A 20,601-nucleotide genomic window follows, 5' to 3' on the forward strand; every position below is an offset into this window, starting at 1 on the left:
AGGCATGGGGGAGAGTGGTTATCCTTCAGAATGCAACACTGCATCACAACCGTGCTTTAACTACGAGAAAGAAAGAAAGGAATGCATAGCGTAGTGGATGTCCACCTAAATGCCGTTCTGGTGCTCTGTCTTTTCCATATTTCATGTAAAAATAAAGAAGAAATGATTTGAAATTCAATGTTTTCTCCAGGTTTTCACTGTCTACATGCGATCAAATTCACGGTTTCTAGATAAACCATCTTACTCAGAAACATTGATCGTGCAATAATCGGCCGTGCATTAACTAAAAATTCAACAAACGCGACCGATGCCATGAATGCAAACGCAGCAATGAAAGTGACTCTCCTGAGGGTCTTGCGGAACCTTTGTAGACACCTCTCCGCTGGGACTCAGCATAATCTCGGACTCCGAGAGAAGTTGTGCTCCCTTCTTTCCAGGTTTACGACCATATCTGTGGCATTGGTTCGCGGTCAACTCATGAATTGCTTATATATAATTAGCAAATGGATAATTATTGCTTGCGCGTAAATTGCAGACTTTGAACTGAATTCCTCATTTTATTCTGAGCATTGTCAAATTTTAAACAAAGTTCTAAGGTCAATATCAACGCATTAAATGCAGAAACAATTTCCACGTTGATGTTTATACAGAACTCAAGATATAAGTTATAATTTATCGTAGAATTTCGTTTAAAAATTGTAAACACTGCTCAAAAGACAAATAATTCAATTATTAGTTAATATTTCTTGGGAAATGAACAAATATTTATTTCGAAACCTGACTGCATAAACAATTGTATGACCATTGTCCCTTACCGCAAAAGGGGTTATAATAGACGAGGGTTCCGGATACCTGCTCCCGGATTCCGAGGGTAAATCCTAAACCCCGCAGGGTTGGGTCCCGAGACAAAGACGACGTAAGCCCGTGACCATCCTAAAATGGGGAGAGCTAGAAAATGTATACATACGGCTTTCTTTCTCCTGGCCAGGAAAATCTCACACGTAAATATACACCCGTCGTCTCCCGGGTCAGGAAACGTCCACACGTGTATAGTAGGGAAAAGGTTAAGAAGTTTCTGAATTTTTATGCAACCACTCTCTTTGATGGCTAGCATAGGTTTATCAATTTACGAGCAAGATCTCGGAAGCCATTTTCTTCGTATATTATGGACTTGCTCGTAATGTTCAAAAATGCCCATGGTTTAAGTAGACGGGGGACCATATTCCAATGCATTTTTTTTTTAAATTTCTGAAACCTGAAGCCTCAAAATTAGGGGGGGTGGTAAAAAGATGAGGAGAAATACAATAATTTTAATTCATTGATCGGCAATTTTCGTATCGTCAATCTCTAAATTTCTTTTACTATATGACGAGAAATACTGTACGTCTGCATCTTACCTCAATCAGCGGTTGCACCTGCGTCTTTATGTAGATACCGTAAAACCTCTATGTACCGTGAACCTCTTTACATCGTAAACCTCCATTCATCATAGCACCCCAACGGTCCTGTCAGATTTACATGTAAATTTATAGGCAAACCTCTTTGTAATGAACCTCTTTATATCGTAAAACCTCCACTTACCATACCAAGGAGATACCCCCAAGACAGCCAAACCACCTCCGCAAATCGTACCAAGACTACTAGAGACTATTACTGCAGCCACAATTATGTACATGGAATGAAATTATCAGCAATAAATGCTTCATACTTTTTTTCTTAAACACCTTTAATGTGTTGTAATTTTCACGTTAACCATTAGTTGCGGCCATTTTGTTTCTCTTGAATCATAGTAACAATCAGAAAGTGCTATCTCTCCTTACGTGACATATCGTTTGCAAAATTCAGCTCCGGCTAAGGGTTGTGAGCGGGGATATGGTGGGACCAGGGTGCCAGGGAAGTGAAGGAGTAGTGTCTGAATAATCGCAAGTGTTAATGAACACTTTGATCACAAGTCTTCCATTTTGGTACGGGCTTAAGTCATTGTATGATCACGGCACAAGGACCAATAACAGTTCTTTGAATGTACGCGTGCAGATAATAAACGCGTGGACAGTGTCTGCGCCTGACTGACCTTGAAACATTACTGATGTCACTGAACACTTTGGTCACCAGTCTTCCGGCTTTGCTACAGACTTAAGGTCAGTGTGTCGTCACGGCACACGGACCCATGATTGCACTTTCGAATATACAGTAAACTCTTGATTTTACGAAGTCATTGGGACCGGAAAGTTGGCACTTTGTAAAATCGAGTTTCCCAATGACAACGGGCTTGATTTTGTCCGTGCCCGTTTGGTTGACGCACAGCCCCACAGTAACACGCACTTTACTCTTTTTCCCCCCATGGCACCTTTGCCCTTTGAAACCCACGGTTGCGTCAGGTAATGCATTAAAAAATAGCCCAGTTTCTGGGGCCAGCGAGGGTGAGCTCGTCGAGGAAAGGGTCCCGGATTAGGGACCCTTCGAAGTGCTTCGGCGAAAAGTAGTCAAGTAGTCTTCGAACTACGTTCACAGCAGTGCAAAGGGTTAATTAGTGGGGTACGAAACACTCCGCGCGACCTTCCTGACATGCTAAACTACGAATTATTGTCGATGCTATGTTTACGAACAGGCACGTAAACAGGGGCGTAATGTCAGCCGCGAAATTTTTACTGAACTCCTACTTCCCCTAAACTCCCACAGTGAGGTTTTTGGCGACCCATTTCTCTCCAAAGTTGCATTATCATTTACGATTTCGCACTTTTGATGGACCACAGTTGGAAGATTTTTTAGCTACTTACGCCGGCGTAACTAGTTTTGTTGACAAATTTTTCGCCGTAGTTCGTATAAACGAATGCCATTTGCTCCTAGGGACCGAGCCGAGGTTCGTAAATTCAAAAAAAATTGCATAATCTAAACTTCGTATAATCGAATAGCGCCATGTATTTAGCATAGGCTTTTCACCGGGACTGCAATATCACTTCGTATAATCGAAAACTTCGTAAAATCCTGCTTCGTAAAATCAAGAGTTTACTGTATGTGTGGAGATAAATCCGTGGTCATGTCTGCACGTGACTGACCTTGAAATATCCATTTATGCATTACAGGCAGAAATATCGATCACGTAACAGTCACCGGTGGTACATTAACTAAAATCTTAACAAACGTTACAGACACCGTGAATGCAAACATAGCAATCAAAGTGAATTTTCTCTCATGACGTCACATATCATCATTAGCTACATTCAGGGTTGGCTAAGTGCTACGCCACGCCTGCTGTCTGCTGATTGGCCAAGGGATAGTCACGTGTCGAGAAACTTTCCCTCCCATCACCTCCACTTGATTTAGCCACACCAAAAACAAGCAAAAAAATTCAAAATGTTAATGTTTATTCTTAATCAATAATACTATAGATTCCGTTTAATGGGTCCACCAGTTCCTTGGGGCAGCCGCTTAATTGGGGCATATCTTGAAGAACGGAACCCAATAGAGAGAAATATCCCAGAGTATTCTCCGCTTAATTGGGACAGCATGCCGCTTTATTGGGCCACGAGTCAGCAACATAAGACTATACGTATACTCGCGACGAAATTAAAATTTTTTGTTCTCAGAATATTATTTTTTAATATTTTCCTCCTTTCATTTACTCTTATTTTTCACAAATGTCCCTATTCTTGCCCTATTTTGAAAGCTCTTGTTGTTATACTATCTGCAAGAGGATAGGACTTTTCTTTAATAGGACTTATTAAAAGACAATCATTCAGTGTCGCCCGAATCTGTGAAAAATATTTTCAACTAAATTGTTATAATTTTTAAAAATTATAATAAATTACCTAAAATCACTGATTTATTTATCAAATTAATAGTTAAATTAAACTTACATTGGATTATAAACATTCTTTAGTATTCTTTCTATCATTTCAACGTTATTTTATGCCCATATGCAGGATAGTTCGCCTAATTGGGACAGCCGCCTAATTGGGGCAAAGTGCACAAGTCCCAATGTGTCCCAATTAACCGGAATCTACTGTATTAGAAACTGATCAACAATCGTTGCTCTCAACAATCAAATTAAATAACCTCCTGCAATAGATAGATGCAAATGGCAGGAAGCAGTTATTCGTGTTTTAGACCCTGTTCCGCCAATTTTAAAAATCTGAAAAAAAAAATTAGGATTATATTTCCAGATAGGGGTAACAACATAAATTTTTTTCCGGCGCGTCTATTGTTTCCTAAAATTTTTAATTAGATTTTGAAAATTTCAAACTTGTGTAAAAGTAAAGTTTTCAGTTCAAAAATTTTGAAAAAAATCAGGTTGGTAGACCATAACAATATACACAATTTAAAATCAAGAAAACGTTTTTATAAAAATAGAAACTGGAGAAATGGTTAAAAAACTAAAAATCGTGTTTCAACTTTTTCTGGGGTTATTTTCCATTGTTGACGTCTGACACTTTGGGAAACTACATAATTTCGGATGCCCTTTAAGTGTATATTTTTTATTTTTCAATACATCGGGGGGCACTTTTCATCATCTTAACCTGCTAGACCCTTTCCCTCGAAAGTACGCAAAAAGTAAGTCTCACCTTTTTATCGTTCACCTTGGCCTTTTCCTTGGGGAGGGAAGGTGTTTTACTTGGGCGGTCATCCTCCTTCGGTTTGTGCGCATCTGATGATCGCTCCACGGCCTTACCACCACTCGAATGCCTATCTTCACTCCGACCCTTCTTGCCGTTACCGTGGCGATCATCCTTCCTCACCTGGCAGGTCCCCGTCGACTCGACAGAATGCTTCTCGTCCTGAAAAAAAACAGACAGTTGAATTATACATTTAAAAACGAAATTCTCCGTTAACCCTCCAGTGGCTGTACCTAGAAAACTTGAGCGAATAACTGTGTGGGGAATCTCAGATACCTCATATACAAAAAAACCTCTCTGTAGTGAACCTCTTTACAACGTAAACCTCCTTACTTCATACCACCCCTGCGGTCCCGTCTGACTTACATGTAAATTTATAGGCAAACCTATTTGTAGTGAACCTCTTTATCTCATAAAACCTCCACTTATCATACCAAGAAGATACTCCCGAGATGGCCTAACTACCTCCACAAATCGTACCGAGACAACAAGAGGCCATTAATGCAGCCACGACCACATACATGGTATATCATTTTCAGCGACAAATGTTTAACCCCTATTTTTTTCTTATACACCTTTAATGTAATACTTGATTTAATAGAATACTTAATTATACAGCAAAACCTCTATGTAGTAAACCTCTTTACAACGTAAACCTCCATACTTCATACCACCCCTACGGTCCCATCAGATTTACATGTAAATTTATAGGCAAACCTCTTTGTAGTGAACCTCTTTATCTCGTAAAACCTCCACTTATCATTCCAAGGAGATACCCCCGAGACAGCCTAACGACCTCTGCAAATCGTACTGAGACAACTAGAGACCATACATGCAACCGCGATTAAGTACATGGAATGACATTTTCAGCAATAAATGTTTCACGCTTTTTTTTCTTACACCCCTTCATAATGTTTTAATTTTCACGTTAACCATTAGTTACTGCAATTTTGTTCAATGTGATAGCATACCTAACAGTAAATAAGAAAAAAAAGCATTAAACCATCCAAATCTTTTTAAGTACCTGTTGAATTAAGTGAGATCACATCGTTTCCTCTCGAATCATGGTAAAAATCACGAGATAGCACTTGTTTTCTGTAATAATTAAATAATAAATATATGTACATTCACTAATGCATGCATGTTTTTTTAAATGCATAAATGTAATGGTTTAAAAGGCAGTACTGCCTTTCATTTTCCGAAGGATATGAAAAAATGGTGCCTATCACTAAAACCTCTCCATAGTGAACCTCCATACATCAAATTGCCCAAATTTTGGTCCCCTCCATTACGATGTATAGAGGTTTTACGGAACCATCATTGATGCCTGACACAAAGGGCAAGATCCCACCTAAAATTTAGTTCGGGTTCGAGTCCCGGCCCACCCCTGGTCCAGATCACAACAGTGCCTCTAGATGAGCGGGTTTGATTCTATGGGTGATTGTAGGGACAGAGCCCTCTGAAGGGTACCAAGGACCACAGCACTGCTGCTGGGCCTCAATACCCTCCCTACTCTTCCGACCTAGCTCGACGAACCCCGCTAGCGCGTGCGCGTCGCGTTATATACTCCGCCGCCCACCAAGATGGACGACGAAGCATAGAACGGTCAGCGCACGGCCCGCGAGGGTTCGTCAGCCAGGTTGGAGGCGGAAGGTACCTAGGCCCAGGTCACGGTGTGTGACTGTTCAGATTTTATTAAAGTTGACATACACATTTCTATTAACAATTCATTTGTACGAAATACAATTCCTTGTCCCTTTCTTAAGGAATATAATGCCACCTTAGAATCTACGTACATAGTTAGTGCAACATTAAACATTTAAATGCCTGTAACAAGTCCATGGTGCGCTTAAAACCCGCTAACGCTGCGTATACTTCCGCAGCATTAATTGAATAACCATCTCGTATTGGAAAACTTTGCGACAATTCCCATGTTGGGATAACCACTGCCCCTTGAGTGTGGGTCGCATCAGTATACACAATGAGCTCTTCCTTTGCTCAATTATATGTCCCTTTCCGATTGAACACTTCGGATTCCTGGAGGATTAGCTACCACTTGATGTTACGCCGATAAACATGGGAAATCAAGAATTTCGGCAGACTTAAAACGTACGCTACTCAAGCTCGGTAGCCTCCCACCTTGGGAATGTCACTCTTTCTCAACTTTGGAGTCAAGGGGATCACTGCGTACACACGCTTACGCGACTGTGGCGTCAATTGCACCGTACCTTCCACTGTATTAAGAGTAACGCCTAAATATTTCAGCACTTTCACATTCTGTAGCACGGATTTGGACATATTTATATCAATTCCAAAAACACTTGTCGAATAATCACAAATAGAATACATACAAAACACTTTAGTAGAATAAAATAGCCAATCGTCCAAATAACATATCATTTTAACATGAGGGAATTTCTTTTCAACAAGGATTTTAACATCTTCCGCCCACCTTTGCAGAATGCGGGACTAAGGCTGTGTCCCATAGGTAATTAGAGAAGCATCAAAATGTTCTGAGACAAGCCCACACACTTATAGAGGCACAAATAAGGGAGGATCCGCATGAATGGGAATGAAATAGCATTTTGAATGCTTCCAATCCTGAATAGGGTGGTTTCCTATTTTATTTCTATTGCCTAAATCGAAAGATTATTACTCCTGGAGTACATACTTCACGCTTTTAGATTTTTATATGACGATATCTATTTTTCACGATTAAATGAAAAATGAAAATTTTCAAGCGCGCGAAAACGCGACGGGGAAGTATGAATGCCGGGAAAACTCCCGTGTGATGTATTTCCAGTTCCAGCTATCACCGTATAGGTGACCTTGGGGCGAGGCTTGAGCGCTGATACGACGCTGTCTGCTAGCAGGTAGCTGAGTACCCTGCTAGCTGGTAGCACTTGGCTTAAATAAGGATTATTATTCCCCTATCAAATGAAGGGAACTTTCCGACCATCAGTAGTTTTAATATGTGATTATTGAGACATGTTTCCCTGAACTCTGTGCCACGTGGATGCATTGGTAATCTCAGACGATGTAAAACTCCTATCTACTCGTATAGAAACTACGTCCCTGTGACGTCACGTGGAGTGGAATAGCATGGGCGCCAATCCGGCCTTTTTCAAATGCGGTTAAAATTTAGCATTGCCATTCGTCTGAACCGGTATTCGTAAAACCAAATAATTTGTATATTATGAATACACTAATGGTGGGTAACAAATCGCAATCAATGCCTTTCATCTTCTTTGATGAATGAAACTACCCTATATTGTCTTGAGCGTGGAGGTTTTTGGGGTTACTACCGCATAGATTCCTCTCTGCAGACGACAGTTTCGCCACTACAAATCTCCGCTTCATTGACCTGAAGAAGCCTACTGCAATGCCGGCGAAACTGTCATCTTCAGAGATGAATCTACACGGTAGTACACTCAAAAACCAGTCTGCTGAATCCTCACCACACTGCGAAAGCCTACACAAGGATTTCTCAAATGTTGCTCTATATGGTTGCATTATTCTCCTTGAGGAATGCAAGTTTTTCAAAAAGTGTCAGACAGAGATCTCCTTGAAATGGATAGAGCCAGCAAGTGAAAAATCTTTCCGCTGGTGAAGATGGGTATAGGATAGTGTCAAACCTGATAAACATTGTGTTAACATTAGAATTCATTTTCTTCATCCATTCACAATTGTCGGCACTTTCTCATCCGAACCAATCTTCGTTGTATGTCTTGGGTGACCGCATGATAATATTTATTTGGAGCATTTATAGTCATATTTCTGCACTTAGGCACAATGCAGTACTTGAAGCTATGCTTCGACATATCGAGGAATAACTACGACACGAAAAATACGGCGTAATAACCACAATATCTCAACTGTAAACTTCAATAATGTGCACAATCAAGTTGGTTAAGTACAACACTATTGCATGAGCTGACGTCAAACAAGATGGCGGCGGTGCGAATTACGTTTTTCTTTGATGGCTCGTAAGAGGAGGAACTGAAAAAAACTGAACGAATCTCCACTTCATTGACCTGAAGAAGCCTGCTGCAATGCCGGTGAAACTGTCATCTACGGAGATGATGACAGTTTTGCCGACAGACGAATCCAAGCGGTAGAAACCCCAAAAACCTCAACGAAAGCCAAGAAGCTGCTTAAACGTCATGAGCAGATGCTAAAGTCTCCTGGAATTCTATGCCTGCACTGTCATGGTTTCCCCTTAACCCTGATACGGGCAACATATTTTTCTGACGTAATTGGGCAAGGTGACTCTTTTAACTTATGCTTTTAATTTAAACTATTAAAGAGTGAAAAATATTACTTTTCACATCAATTTGTACATTTTGTGCACTACAGAATCATTTAACAAAATATTGTTTATTTTTTGTTTAACAAAACTTTTAAATTACTTATTAATTCCATACGCTGTCAAACAGTGAGTACAGTGGACTCTTATGACTAATTCTTTCTGTTTTCACTACATAAAACACCCAATATTTATCGTTACATGTACATTATGATAATTTTACATTATTTTGACAATTCAAACCAAATATTTGTAAAATGCACATTACTTTTTAGATTTCGTGCAAACAGACTCACCTTGCCCGGATTTGTGGGAATTCAGGGAAAAAAATTATTTTTTAAGTTACTTTAATTCCGAAAGAAGTTTGAATTACTATAATTTATAGGAAATACACCATTAGAAGAAGCAAAATATTTACAACATTCTGACATTTCAATAACGTAATAAAATTCTCAAAAATGTGATGCGATGAGTCCAAGAGAATCACCTTGCCCGTATTAGGGTTAATCTAAATTATAAAAATTAACGGTTTTTTCCAGGTTTTCACGGACTAGATGCCCTCATTTTCTCCATATTTCCGGTGCAACTGCATCGGTTTGTTGGTGATGACAACAGTTTCGCTGGCACTGCTGCCAGCGTCTTCAGGTCGAAGATGATGCCGGTCCACGATTTTCGTCCTCCTTATATAGGGGGTCAGTCCTGCCAGTTGTGGCTGCCGTTCTCTTATTGGTCCGCCTAATGAGCCTCCTCCAATGGGCATCCAGATGGTAGCCATCGTCTCTGTTAAAATTGTCCGTCCGGGCTATCTCAATGGATTCGCGGATGAGTCTGGGAAAATATCTGCCTTCTTTCACTATTATCTTGGCGTCGTCAAACTTAATGTCATGTCCCGGGGTCCAGGCGTGCTCCGATATGGCAGACAGCTGGAATTGCCTGTTTTTCGTTGCCCTTCGGTGCTCTTGCATCCGTATCTTGAGTGAACGGCAAGTCTCACCGATGTATGCTTTTCCACACGAGCAAGGGACCTTGTAAACACCTTCATGAAGGTCGTGCTGTAGTCTGACTTTGGCTGTGGGCAGCAAGTCACCAATTTTTGTCGTACAGTTAAACCTGGTGGTGATGCCGTGCTTTTTCAGGGCCCTGGCAATCCTTTCGGTGGTCCCTGCGACGTAGGGAATGACGGCCCAAGCTCTTTCGTCTTCCGTTTTTTCACTTGAAAGTGGTTTTCTTTTAATGGTCCTTTTCAGGGCCGAATCCGGGTAGCCATTCTTTTTCAATGCTGCAATTAGATGTTTCTCTTCTTCTGCCAGCGACTCAGCATCCGAAACGCGGTGGGCCCGGTGAAAAAGTGTATTTATCAAGGATGCCTTTTGCACAGGATGGTGGTGCGAGGTATAGTCTAGATACCGGTCCGTATGAGTGTCTTTCCGATATACAGAGTGCCTGAGGTGACCGTCACTCCTTTTCTTTACCAAGACGTCCAAAAAAGGTAGCTGGCTGTCTTTCTCTAACTCCATGGTGATTTGTATATCCTTGTGTTGGGAATTCAGGTGCAGTAGGAATTCCTGTAAATTTTCCTTGCCATGGGGCCAGATGATAAAGGTATCATCCACATAACAAATCCAAAGGGATGGTTTGTGCTTCGCAGAGGCCAGTACCTTTCTCTCAAATTGCTCCATATACAGGTTTGCTATCACTGGTGTCGAAACTGTTGTCATCACCAACAAACCGACGCGGTTGCACCGGAAATATGGAGAAATTGGAACCTGAACACCGCGGAAATCTACGTAGTCACACAGATATCGCCATATTCACTGTTTGTAGAAAACCCATTTTAGGCAGAGATATTGATCGCGTTACGATCATCGGCCGCACGTTAACTAATAATTTAACAGACTCGACATACGCCGTGAATGTAAACGCAGCAATGAAAGTGCTATCTCTCTCTCCTGACGTCACCAATAGCAAAATTCAGCTCCGGCTGAAGGTTGTGAGTGGTAAAACACAGGGACCAGGTTGCCACAGAAGTTAAGAAGTGTCTGAATTTTCGCAACTGTTAAAACTGCCAGGGGCCGTTTTATTGGCTTGAATTATTTCACTTTTTTCGTGATCGTGGCCTTTTACAACGACTGTAATTTATGTAAACCCCCATAATGTATCTACGGTTATAAGACGTAAATATATCTTAAGAATTGGAAATATATCTTAAGACTAAATGACATGCTTCGTGACGACCCTGAACATCTTAGTCGGGTAATAAAATTTCTGAAATTTATTGGTCTGCTGAATGAAATCTAACCTTGTAACACAATTAATATTCACGCACACATTTTTCTCACCTATTATTTTATATTCCGAGGAAATAAATATCCATATTCCTTCAGGTTCAGGTTTATGACGTGATCCTCCCAAAATGAATTTTTACGAATGGAATGATGCGGTGCAAAATGACCTAAGATGTCGACGCACTCTAAAAACAACAATAACTAACTAATCTTAAGAATTGGGAAAAAATTTAGACGTATTAAATAAAATTAAGTACCTAGCTGAATAATTTTTTAAATCCGAAATGTCCGACCGAGAAAGCACGTCAATTGTCGTTCTCCGTGCTGAATGCGTTAATTCGAATGTATGGATAATTTGAAGTTCTTAAACTGGTTCCAACTTTAACTAAATTACAAAATTCACGGTTTTCTCCAGGTTTTCATGGTCTAAATTGCGTCAAATTCACCGTCTGTTGGAAAAGCCATTTTGGGAAGAAATATTGATCACATAAAAATCACTGGCCTCACGTTAACTAAAAATATAGTAAAAGCGATAAACGCCAAGAATGCAAACGCAGCAATGAAAGTGCTGTCTCTCTCTCCAGACGTCACCAATAGTCAGCAAAATTCAGCTCCGGCTAAAGGTTGTAAGTGGGGAAATAGAGAGAGCAGGGTGCCAGGGAAGTGAAGGAGTAGTGTCTGAATAATCGCAAGTGTTAATGAACACTTTGATCACAAGTCTTCCATTTTGGTACGGGCTTAAGTCAATGTATGATCACGGCACAAGGACCAATAATTGTTCTTTGAATGTACGCGTGCAGAAAAATAAACGCGTGGACAGTGTCTGCGCATGACTGACCTTGAAACATTACTGACGTTCAACTTTCGCTCTTTCCAACGTAGTTCTAAAAGTTCGAGAGATTTTTTAAGGTTATATGACGAAATTCATGGCTTTTTCCATGTTTTTTCACCGTACACGAAATTCACGGTTGAGTGGGGAACCCTGGTCTCCACTTAACGTACTAACCAAGTTCCACTGTATTCGCACCACATCATTAGCCATGTCAAACGTGAGTTAACTGTACCTTTAAAAAAAATCACATCAAATTCAATTAATCAATTCCTAAGTCAATTTTGGGATCGTTTGACTAATGATGAAATTTGTTTGAGAAATTTCACTGCAGTTCTGTATTCAGAAGGACAAGGGATAGGTTAGTTAGCACGCCTTGTATTTAAAATTTGAATTTGTTCAATGATAGGCAAGCAGCTGCTTCTACCTAGTAAGCAGATGCTGACGTCGCCTGGAATTCTACACCTGCACTGTGATGAATGGGCGAATCCTCCGGGATGACAACCTCAAACACTCACCTTATTCCTCCCCCTCCTCTCCGATGCCTTTCCCCTTTCCTTCGCAGATGCACTTGCGGTTGTTTTGCTTGCGTGACCCTCCTTGCTCCTGCCCAACTCTTCTGCCAATTTCGCCACGCCCGCAAGCGATGTCTCCATCCTACTTCCCCTGCGGTCATCGTCTCTCTGCGCGTGGCCCGTTGTTGATGGACCGTCCTGGAAGCAAATCACAAACAATTTCAGTGTTGGTCTTCATTGTTCCCACTCCAACTACATTAACACTTAAACCGGTGACGTGCTGTCTGAGAGACCGCTGCGTTTCTAAAATTATGAATATTTTCAAAATTAAGATTTCAAAAAAAAAAAAAATATATATATAATTTTTTATGACAAATTTGTTCGTATTGGGAGCGTGAAAATTTTAACACAAGTTTTAAAATAGTCAAGAATTCAAAGAAAGATTAAACAAAACAATAACAATGGCGTAGCAATATTTTATGAATTTTTGATTTATTGCGGTGAATTCTTGTCATACTACCAGTGACTCCCAGACTGGTTAAGGATTAACAAATTCACGGTTCTTTCCAGGTTTTCCTGGTCTTAATGTCATCAAATTCACGGTTTTCAGATGAGACATTTCAGGCAGAAATATTGATCACGCAACTATCATCGGCCGTGCGTTAACTTAAAATGTAACAAATACATTAGATGCCTTGAATGCAAACTTAGCAATGACAGTGCTATTTCTTATGACATCACCTATCGTTAGCAAAATTCTCGTCCGGCTGAAAGTGTGTGAGTGGGAAAGTGGAGAGAGCAGGGAAGTGAAGAAGTAGCGCCTGATTTTCTGCCAGGGTTAACGTCTTCCAATGGCAGGCTTAAGGTCAATGTGCTGTCATGGCACACACGGACCAATTAATAGTTGCACTTTCGAATACACGTGTGCAGAAAAATGCGTGGACCGTATCTGCACGTGACTCGGCCTTGAAACATGATCGAAGCATGGATTTTTTCTTTCAATCTGTCTAACGTAGTTATAAAATCAAGTTTGAGAGATTTTCAAGGTTTTATGACGAAATAGGGTAGTTTCCTTCATCAAAGAAAATGATAGGCATTGATTGCGATTCGTTACCCACCATTAGTGTATTCATAATACACAAATTATTTGGGTTTTGAAATACCGGTTTAGACGAATGGCAAGGGTCAAATTTTATCCTCATTTGAAAAAGGCCAGATTGGCGCCCATGCGATGCCACTCCGCGTGACGTCACAGGGACCTAGTTTCTACACGAGAGGATAGGAGTCATATATCGTCTGAGGTTACCAATGCATGCATGAGGCACAGAGCTCAGGGAAACATCTCTTAAGAATCACTTATTAAAACTGGCTAAGGTCGGAAAGTTTTCTTCGTTTGATAAGGTATTAATAAACCTTTTTTAAGCCAAGCGCTACCAGCCAGCAAGGTACTCAGCTACCCCCTAGCATCCTGCGTCCTATCAGCGCTCAGAGCCTCGATCAAGGTCACCTCACAAGGCGTGAGGGGGCACCAGAAATGCGTCGCACGGACTTTTTCCCATCATTCCTACTTACGCGTCGCGTTTTTGCGCGCTTGAAATTTTTCACTTTTCATTTAATCGCGAAAAATAGATATCATCATTAAAAAATCTAAAAGCGTGAAATACGTACTCCAGGAGTAATAATATTTCGATTTAAACAATAAAAAAATAATAGGAAACCACCCTATTCACGGCTATTTCCAGGTATTTTCACTGTACACAAAATTCACCGTTTATTCTTGGTTTTAAGGTTTTCACGGTTGAGTGGGAACCCCTGGCTGTGTCTCCCGTCGTCTTCCATCACGGAGAACCAGTGCAGTTCAGTGCAGTTGACGAATAAGTGGCGAGAGAGGCAGTCTCGCCTTTCTCCCTCCCCAGCCGAGCTGAGGGTTCTGCTGGACTGCCTACCCCTGCACGTAACTCGCCGGTTCAACACGTTCTCACTGCTGCTCCGATTCTCCTGACCTGTATTTCCAGGTATTATTATGTATTTGTTTTAATGTCAATTGTTCAATATTTGTACAAGTACATCGCATGAAAAACCTCCACTGTCTTCACCATAGACCATTTGAGAATCGGTGTCTTGAAGCAAAACATAAAAACGGTGAATGTTGAGCGTTAAAACCCATACAGCTTCAATAACCTTACCGCGGCGCGGCTAATCCAACTTCCGACGCGCGGAGAAGAACCCTGCCGCGCGATCGAAAAATCAATGTAATTTCCGGCGACGCAAACTTATTTCAAAGAAAATTGCATGAAGACCTCAAGAAATCTTCAGACAATGCTCTCATATAAGTTACTCTGCGCGACCTTGCCGAAAACCTATTTGAAACTCTACCTAAATGTAAAACTTCGTCGAAAAACAGTATCCGCCATTTTGTTACTGCACGGTAAGAATGTATGGGCTGTATTCTTTAAGATTACGGAAAATTAAAGAAAATACACCATGCTAACAGATTATGTGGTTTTTTATTCGGCAAGAATCCACCTATAACTTCACCATCCACTTACTTTGGAAGATTTTCAGAGAAAATTGAAGACGGGCGTTTTTATGGAAATTTGCTCACGTTTGAGCCTCTGTATCTCAGTAACAGGTAGGATCTATGTCAAATGAAGTACATATCAATAAATTTCAATCATTTTTAAGTATACCTGCGAAGTTTCAAGTTTATAACTCAAAAAAAGCCATTTTGTAATTTTGTCCGGCTTTTTCCGATTTCCGCCCACTGTGCGCTGCTCCGATTCTCCTGACCTGTATTTCTAGGCTTCTTTATTATGTATTTGTTTTAATGTCAATTGTTCACTATATGTTTAGTTGCTTAACCGAATTAAACATGGGAATAGTCTTTTTTCCGCTTTATACAGATGGAACGAAACCCTTATGGCGGGCTCGCGGGTTACACTCCTACTAAATAGGGTAGGGTCTATAAGCGCGAGCTTTTTACCCAGAAGGGGGGAGGACAGAAAGGATAAAAGATTGGAGGCATCGACGCGATGAGAGCCCGACGATACCTCCAGGGAAAGGACGGGGGAGGAAGGGAGAGGACGAGGAGTCCCGCACCGTCACAAAGGCGGGCGGGCCCTACTATTATTTATATAGTCCACTTGATTATTCTTTTACCACAAAAGAATGTTTTCATATTTTCGAAAAGCAAAGTGAATGCTGTGGAAAAAAAAAATCTCCGCCAATGTGAAACAAGTCTGAGAAAATGTTACGCAGTGAAAGGGTTAATGCTACGATACACCGGGCTTATTATTTCAATTAGAATGCCCTTCGAAAGAAATGAAAGCGATCACGTTTTAACTGCATTCACGGGAGCACCGTGTTCCTCTTTTCCAAGCCTCGCAGTGCGCAACTGCACTCCGTGATCACGGGTACACGTCCAGCAGCAGTTGCAACCCGGGCAACTTGTGCGAGACGCAACTACTTGGTGTGATGCCTGACAGTGTAGTTTCCGAATTTGCGCAATAGTTTTGAAGCATCTGTGCAAACCACTTTTCTGTATCCGCGATCACACAGCCATGGATGTGTGGTTTTCGAAACCAGGCCTTACATGGAGCATTAACAATACGAGTAAAACGATGTTATTGCCACTAAAAAGATCGCGAACTGGCGAAGATAGCTCTCAATGAGTCAGGGAAGCACTCCAATATAACAAAACTGCATAAATAATAAAATATTGCTTGTTTTACTTGAATTATGAACATAACAAGACATTAAAGTGAAAGTTTGGGTTAACCGTATTTTCCGATTATATTCGTGCCGTCTCTCCCCGTCATTAGTCCGGATGATCGAGAGTGTACTGTAAGTAAATTGCGAGTCTCACCTTCTTATCTCGAATCTTGGCCTTTTCCTTGGGGAGGGAAGGTGTTTTACTTGGGCGGTCATCCTCCTTCGGTTTGTGCGCATCTGATGATCGCTCCACGGCCTTACCACCACTCGAATGCCTATCTTCACTCCGACCCTTCTTGCCGTTACCGTGGCGATCATCCTTCCTCACCTGGCAGGTCCCTGTCGACTCGACAGAATGCTTCTCGTCCTGAAAAAAACAGACAGTTGAATTATACATTTAAAAAACAAAAGCCTCCGTTACCCCTCCAGTGGCTGTACCTAGAAAACTTGAGCGAATAACTGTGTGGGGATTCTCAGATACCTCATATACACAAAAACCTCTCTGTAGTGAACCTCTTTACAACGTAAACCTCCATACATCATACCACCCCTACGGTCCCGTCAGATTTACATGTAAATTTATAGGCAAACCTCTTTGTAGTGAACCTCTTTAATTCGTAAAACCTCCACTTATCATACCAAGGAGATACCCCCGAGACAGCCTAACGACCTCTGCAAATCGTACCAAGACAACAAGAGACCGTTAATGCAGCCGCGATCACATACATGGAATGTCATTTACAGCGTCAAATGTTTAACCCTTACTTTCTTTTCTTAAATACACCTTTAATGTTATACTTGATTTCATAGAATACTTGATTAGACAGCATAACCTCCATGTAGTGAACCTCTTTACATCGTAAACCTCCATACTTCATACCACCCCAACGGACCCGTCTGATTTACATGTAAACTTATAGGCGAACTTCTACATGGTGAACCTCTTTTATCTTGTAAAACCTCCACTTATCATACCAAGGAGACACCCCAAAATCAGGGGAGGGAATGTTGAACACAGTGTTATAGAGCGTAGATTGTAATGAGGAATGACGAAGTGCTGCATATGGTGGGTGAGGGGAGGCAGCTTTAAGATGAGATACGAAGTAGACAGAAGGTATGGATGGAGCGAGTACTTAGTGTGGAGGGGATGTTGACAACATTGTTTTAGAGAGGGTAAAATGTTACGAGAAACGACGAAGTGCTGGACATGGTGGGTTAGGAAAGGCAGCTTTAAGATGAGATACGAAGGAAACAGAATGTATGGATGGAGCAAGTATTTTGCGGGGAGGGGATTTTGAAAACAGTGTTATAAAGCGTAATTTCCACAAATCGTACCGAGACAGCTAGAGACCATTAACGCAGCCGTGATTACGTACATGGAATGAAATTTTCAGCGATAAATGTTTCACCCTTATTTTTCTTATACACCTTTAAATATGCTGTAATTTTCTCGTTAACCATTAGTTGTGGCCATTTTGTTCAATATGAGAGCATACCCAACAGTAAATTAGAAAAAAGGCATTCAAGTATCCTAATCATTTTAAGTGACTGTTGAATTATAAGAGATGAAATCGTTTTCTCTCTAATCATGGTAAAAATCATGCAATAACGCTCGCTTTCTGTAATTATTAAATAATAAATATATGTTCACTGATGCATGCATGTGTGTTTAAACACATAAATATAATGATTTAAAAGAGAGTAGTGCCTTTCATTTCCAAAGGATATGAAAAAAATGGTGCCTATCACTGAAACCTCTCTATAGTGAACCTCCATACATCAAATTGCCCAAATTTTGGTCCCCTCCATTACGATGAGAAGACGTTTCACTGTATTTATTCATTAATTTATTTTACGTTTTCCCAATAACCCAAGGCAAAACATTTCAAAAAACTTATTACAATAACAATTTACAAAAGATGGACCAAAATAACGTAAAAATAAGGTATAAACACACTGTTATATCAACTATGTATTACAATTATCTTCAAAGAAAATATTAAATAAATTTTAGGCAAATATAAATAAATTTTTAAATCATTTTTAAATCAAAATAAAGGCATTTTACATGAACATGAATGCATAAAATATAATACTTACGAAGTTTCGATAGATTAACACCAAAAATATAATTATAAATATAATTTAATATAATAATATAATAATAGGTTTCACTGCATCATTCTTTAAAAGCGTGAAAGTCCCTCTTTCACAAAAATAACAAAAAAAAACAGAATGTCTCCGCACTTCAGTCTCAACCATAGATGTGAAACACAATGTTAAAAAGTGTAGACAGCGTAGCGTAGCGGACGACGTGGCTGGGGCCACTGCAGAGCATTCGGCGGACGTTTGCCGTAAACTCGCTCCCTCCCCTAACGTACCCCCTCCCCTCCAGTCCCCACTCCACTTTTATTCTTGCTTTGCGTGTTGCATGCGGTAGGGATACTATGCGGGATATCATTTAAATAAAATCACAACATGTGCAAAGCAAATGCCCATTTATTTTATAAAAGTTCACATTAAAAAGTCACCCACATGCCAAGTACAATGATTTGAATTAGTAAATAAATAAACACTATACACAGGATGGCGAAAGCCTGACAAGAATCTCTCCATGCCTCACTTGTGTACGCATAAGTCCTCGCACCCACACACACAGCGAACTATAATTCCTCATTGTCATCACAAATTACGGGATAAGAACACCACAAAGAAAATTCCTTCACCAGTGGCCACTTCACTGCACTGAATATGAGATTGTTGAAAAACACAAATTCGTAAGCAAAATCAAGATCACCATGCAAGCGTTAATGGGCTGAATATACGTGACTTTTTCGAAAATATAACGTTTTCAACGACTTCATGTACCACATGCAGGCTTGAATACTTGATGTAGAGAGAATTAAGTTAAGATAGAATCAACAACTATATACAAACAATGCCTAAAACCGTACATCGCGAGAACACAAGATCTAACTGGTCCACAGTAAGTAGATGTTTTCCTAACGATCAAAACTTTCGAAATGAGGAGACGAAATTTCATTGGCCGATCCATGATTGGTCAATGGGTGAGACAGAGGAAGCACACATATTTCATATTTCCTATTTGTTATTAAAGATATCAACTGAGTGACATTATAAAAGTTATGAAACAATTTTTACGCAATAATTTTTATTAATCAAAACTATCTTACAAAACGATAGCGTTAGTTCAGGAACACGCCCGCCAATCCTCTGGTGTCGCACGCTGTCAACAGTTCGCCCGCCCTGTGCCAAAGCCATGGTCTTAAGGTCGTTTTACAAGGTATACGGAATTGCGCAGGTTAGAGCTGCATTAATTTCTAAAAATGGCATGGAATTGTGCGAATGCATGAACGAAATTAGAACAGGGGCTATTTTGCCGCCTCGCATCCACGCATTCTCGCATGTGTTCTAGCAATTCACCGCCTTACACGACGCAATTTTGATTGCGCCTTCACACGTACGTCAGACTGCGCAATTCCATGTACCGTGCAAAACGGCCTTTAACGAGTGTTAAATATTGCACACATCCTGCGATGTAGGAAGAATACTCGCGTGTATGCTTTGCGTGAGGTATACGTCAAAGGATACAATAACCCACTCTTTCGCTTACGTCACGTGTGTGTGGAGACGACCTCCAATCCACTTCGGAGGCACAACCAAGTGCACTATAAGACGAATTCACTGTTCAGCAGCTGCTTCTAACTAGACGATGCAATTTTGATATTTCCAGCAGGCAGCCTAGTCAGATCCAGAACCACAGGCCAGTGATTTTGGGTAGACCAGCGTTTAATTCATCTGACATCTGGAGTTCCACAAGGGAGTGTCCTCGGGCCTTTACTTTTTGCATTATACATAGATGATCTAGTTGACATTATCTCCTCCACCAATTGCAAAATATTATTATACGCAGATGACTGCAAAATTTTTAAACAGATTGATTCCCCGAATGACTGCCTTGCTCTGCAGAAGGCTCTTGATGCCATAGACCAATGGTCTGAGATTTGGAGTCTGAAAATTAATCCAGCCAAGTCTACCATTCTACCATTCACCCTACGCAAGTCTATCCTGAGTAGAAATTACCGATTATCTGGACATCATATCCCTTCGGTCACCTCTCAGAAGGATTTAGGGGTTATTTTTGACTCTAAGCTGCTCTTTCGTGAGCACATTAAATCCATTTCCACCCGCGCTATGTCTTTGGTGGGTATGATGTATCGCCATAGTGAGGTGTTGGATTTAATTGCTCTACGCACCTTCTTCCTTTCCTGTGTCTCTCCGGTCCTAGAATACTGCAGCCAAATCTGGTCTACGGCCCCAA

At 40.6% G+C, this 20,601-nt stretch overlaps 1 protein-coding gene across 1 annotated transcript in view; it reads right to left on the reverse strand.

Annotated features, from left to right (window-relative positions):
* LOC124170033 overlaps positions 1–19,541 on the reverse strand; it is a 39,321-nt gene extending 19,780 nt beyond the window's left edge. Inside the window, exons 1-4 of the mRNA XM_046548718.1 lie at positions 19,506–19,541; positions 16,414–16,626; positions 12,552–12,746; positions 4,563–4,775 (exon numbers count right to left, since the gene is read on the reverse strand). Coding sequence (XP_046404674.1) covers positions 4,563–4,775; positions 12,552–12,746; positions 16,414–16,626; positions 19,506–19,541 — 657 coding nt within the window. The remainder of the gene's footprint in view (positions 1–4,562; positions 4,776–12,551; positions 12,747–16,413; positions 16,627–19,505) is intronic.
* Between the last annotated feature and the right edge of the window lie 1,060 nt (positions 19,542–20,601).

This window comes from Ischnura elegans, chromosome 13, assembly GCF_921293095.1.
Source record: "Ischnura elegans chromosome 13, ioIscEleg1.1, whole genome shotgun sequence".
In the NCBI taxonomy this organism is placed as follows: domain Eukaryota; kingdom Metazoa; phylum Arthropoda; class Insecta; order Odonata; family Coenagrionidae; genus Ischnura; species Ischnura elegans.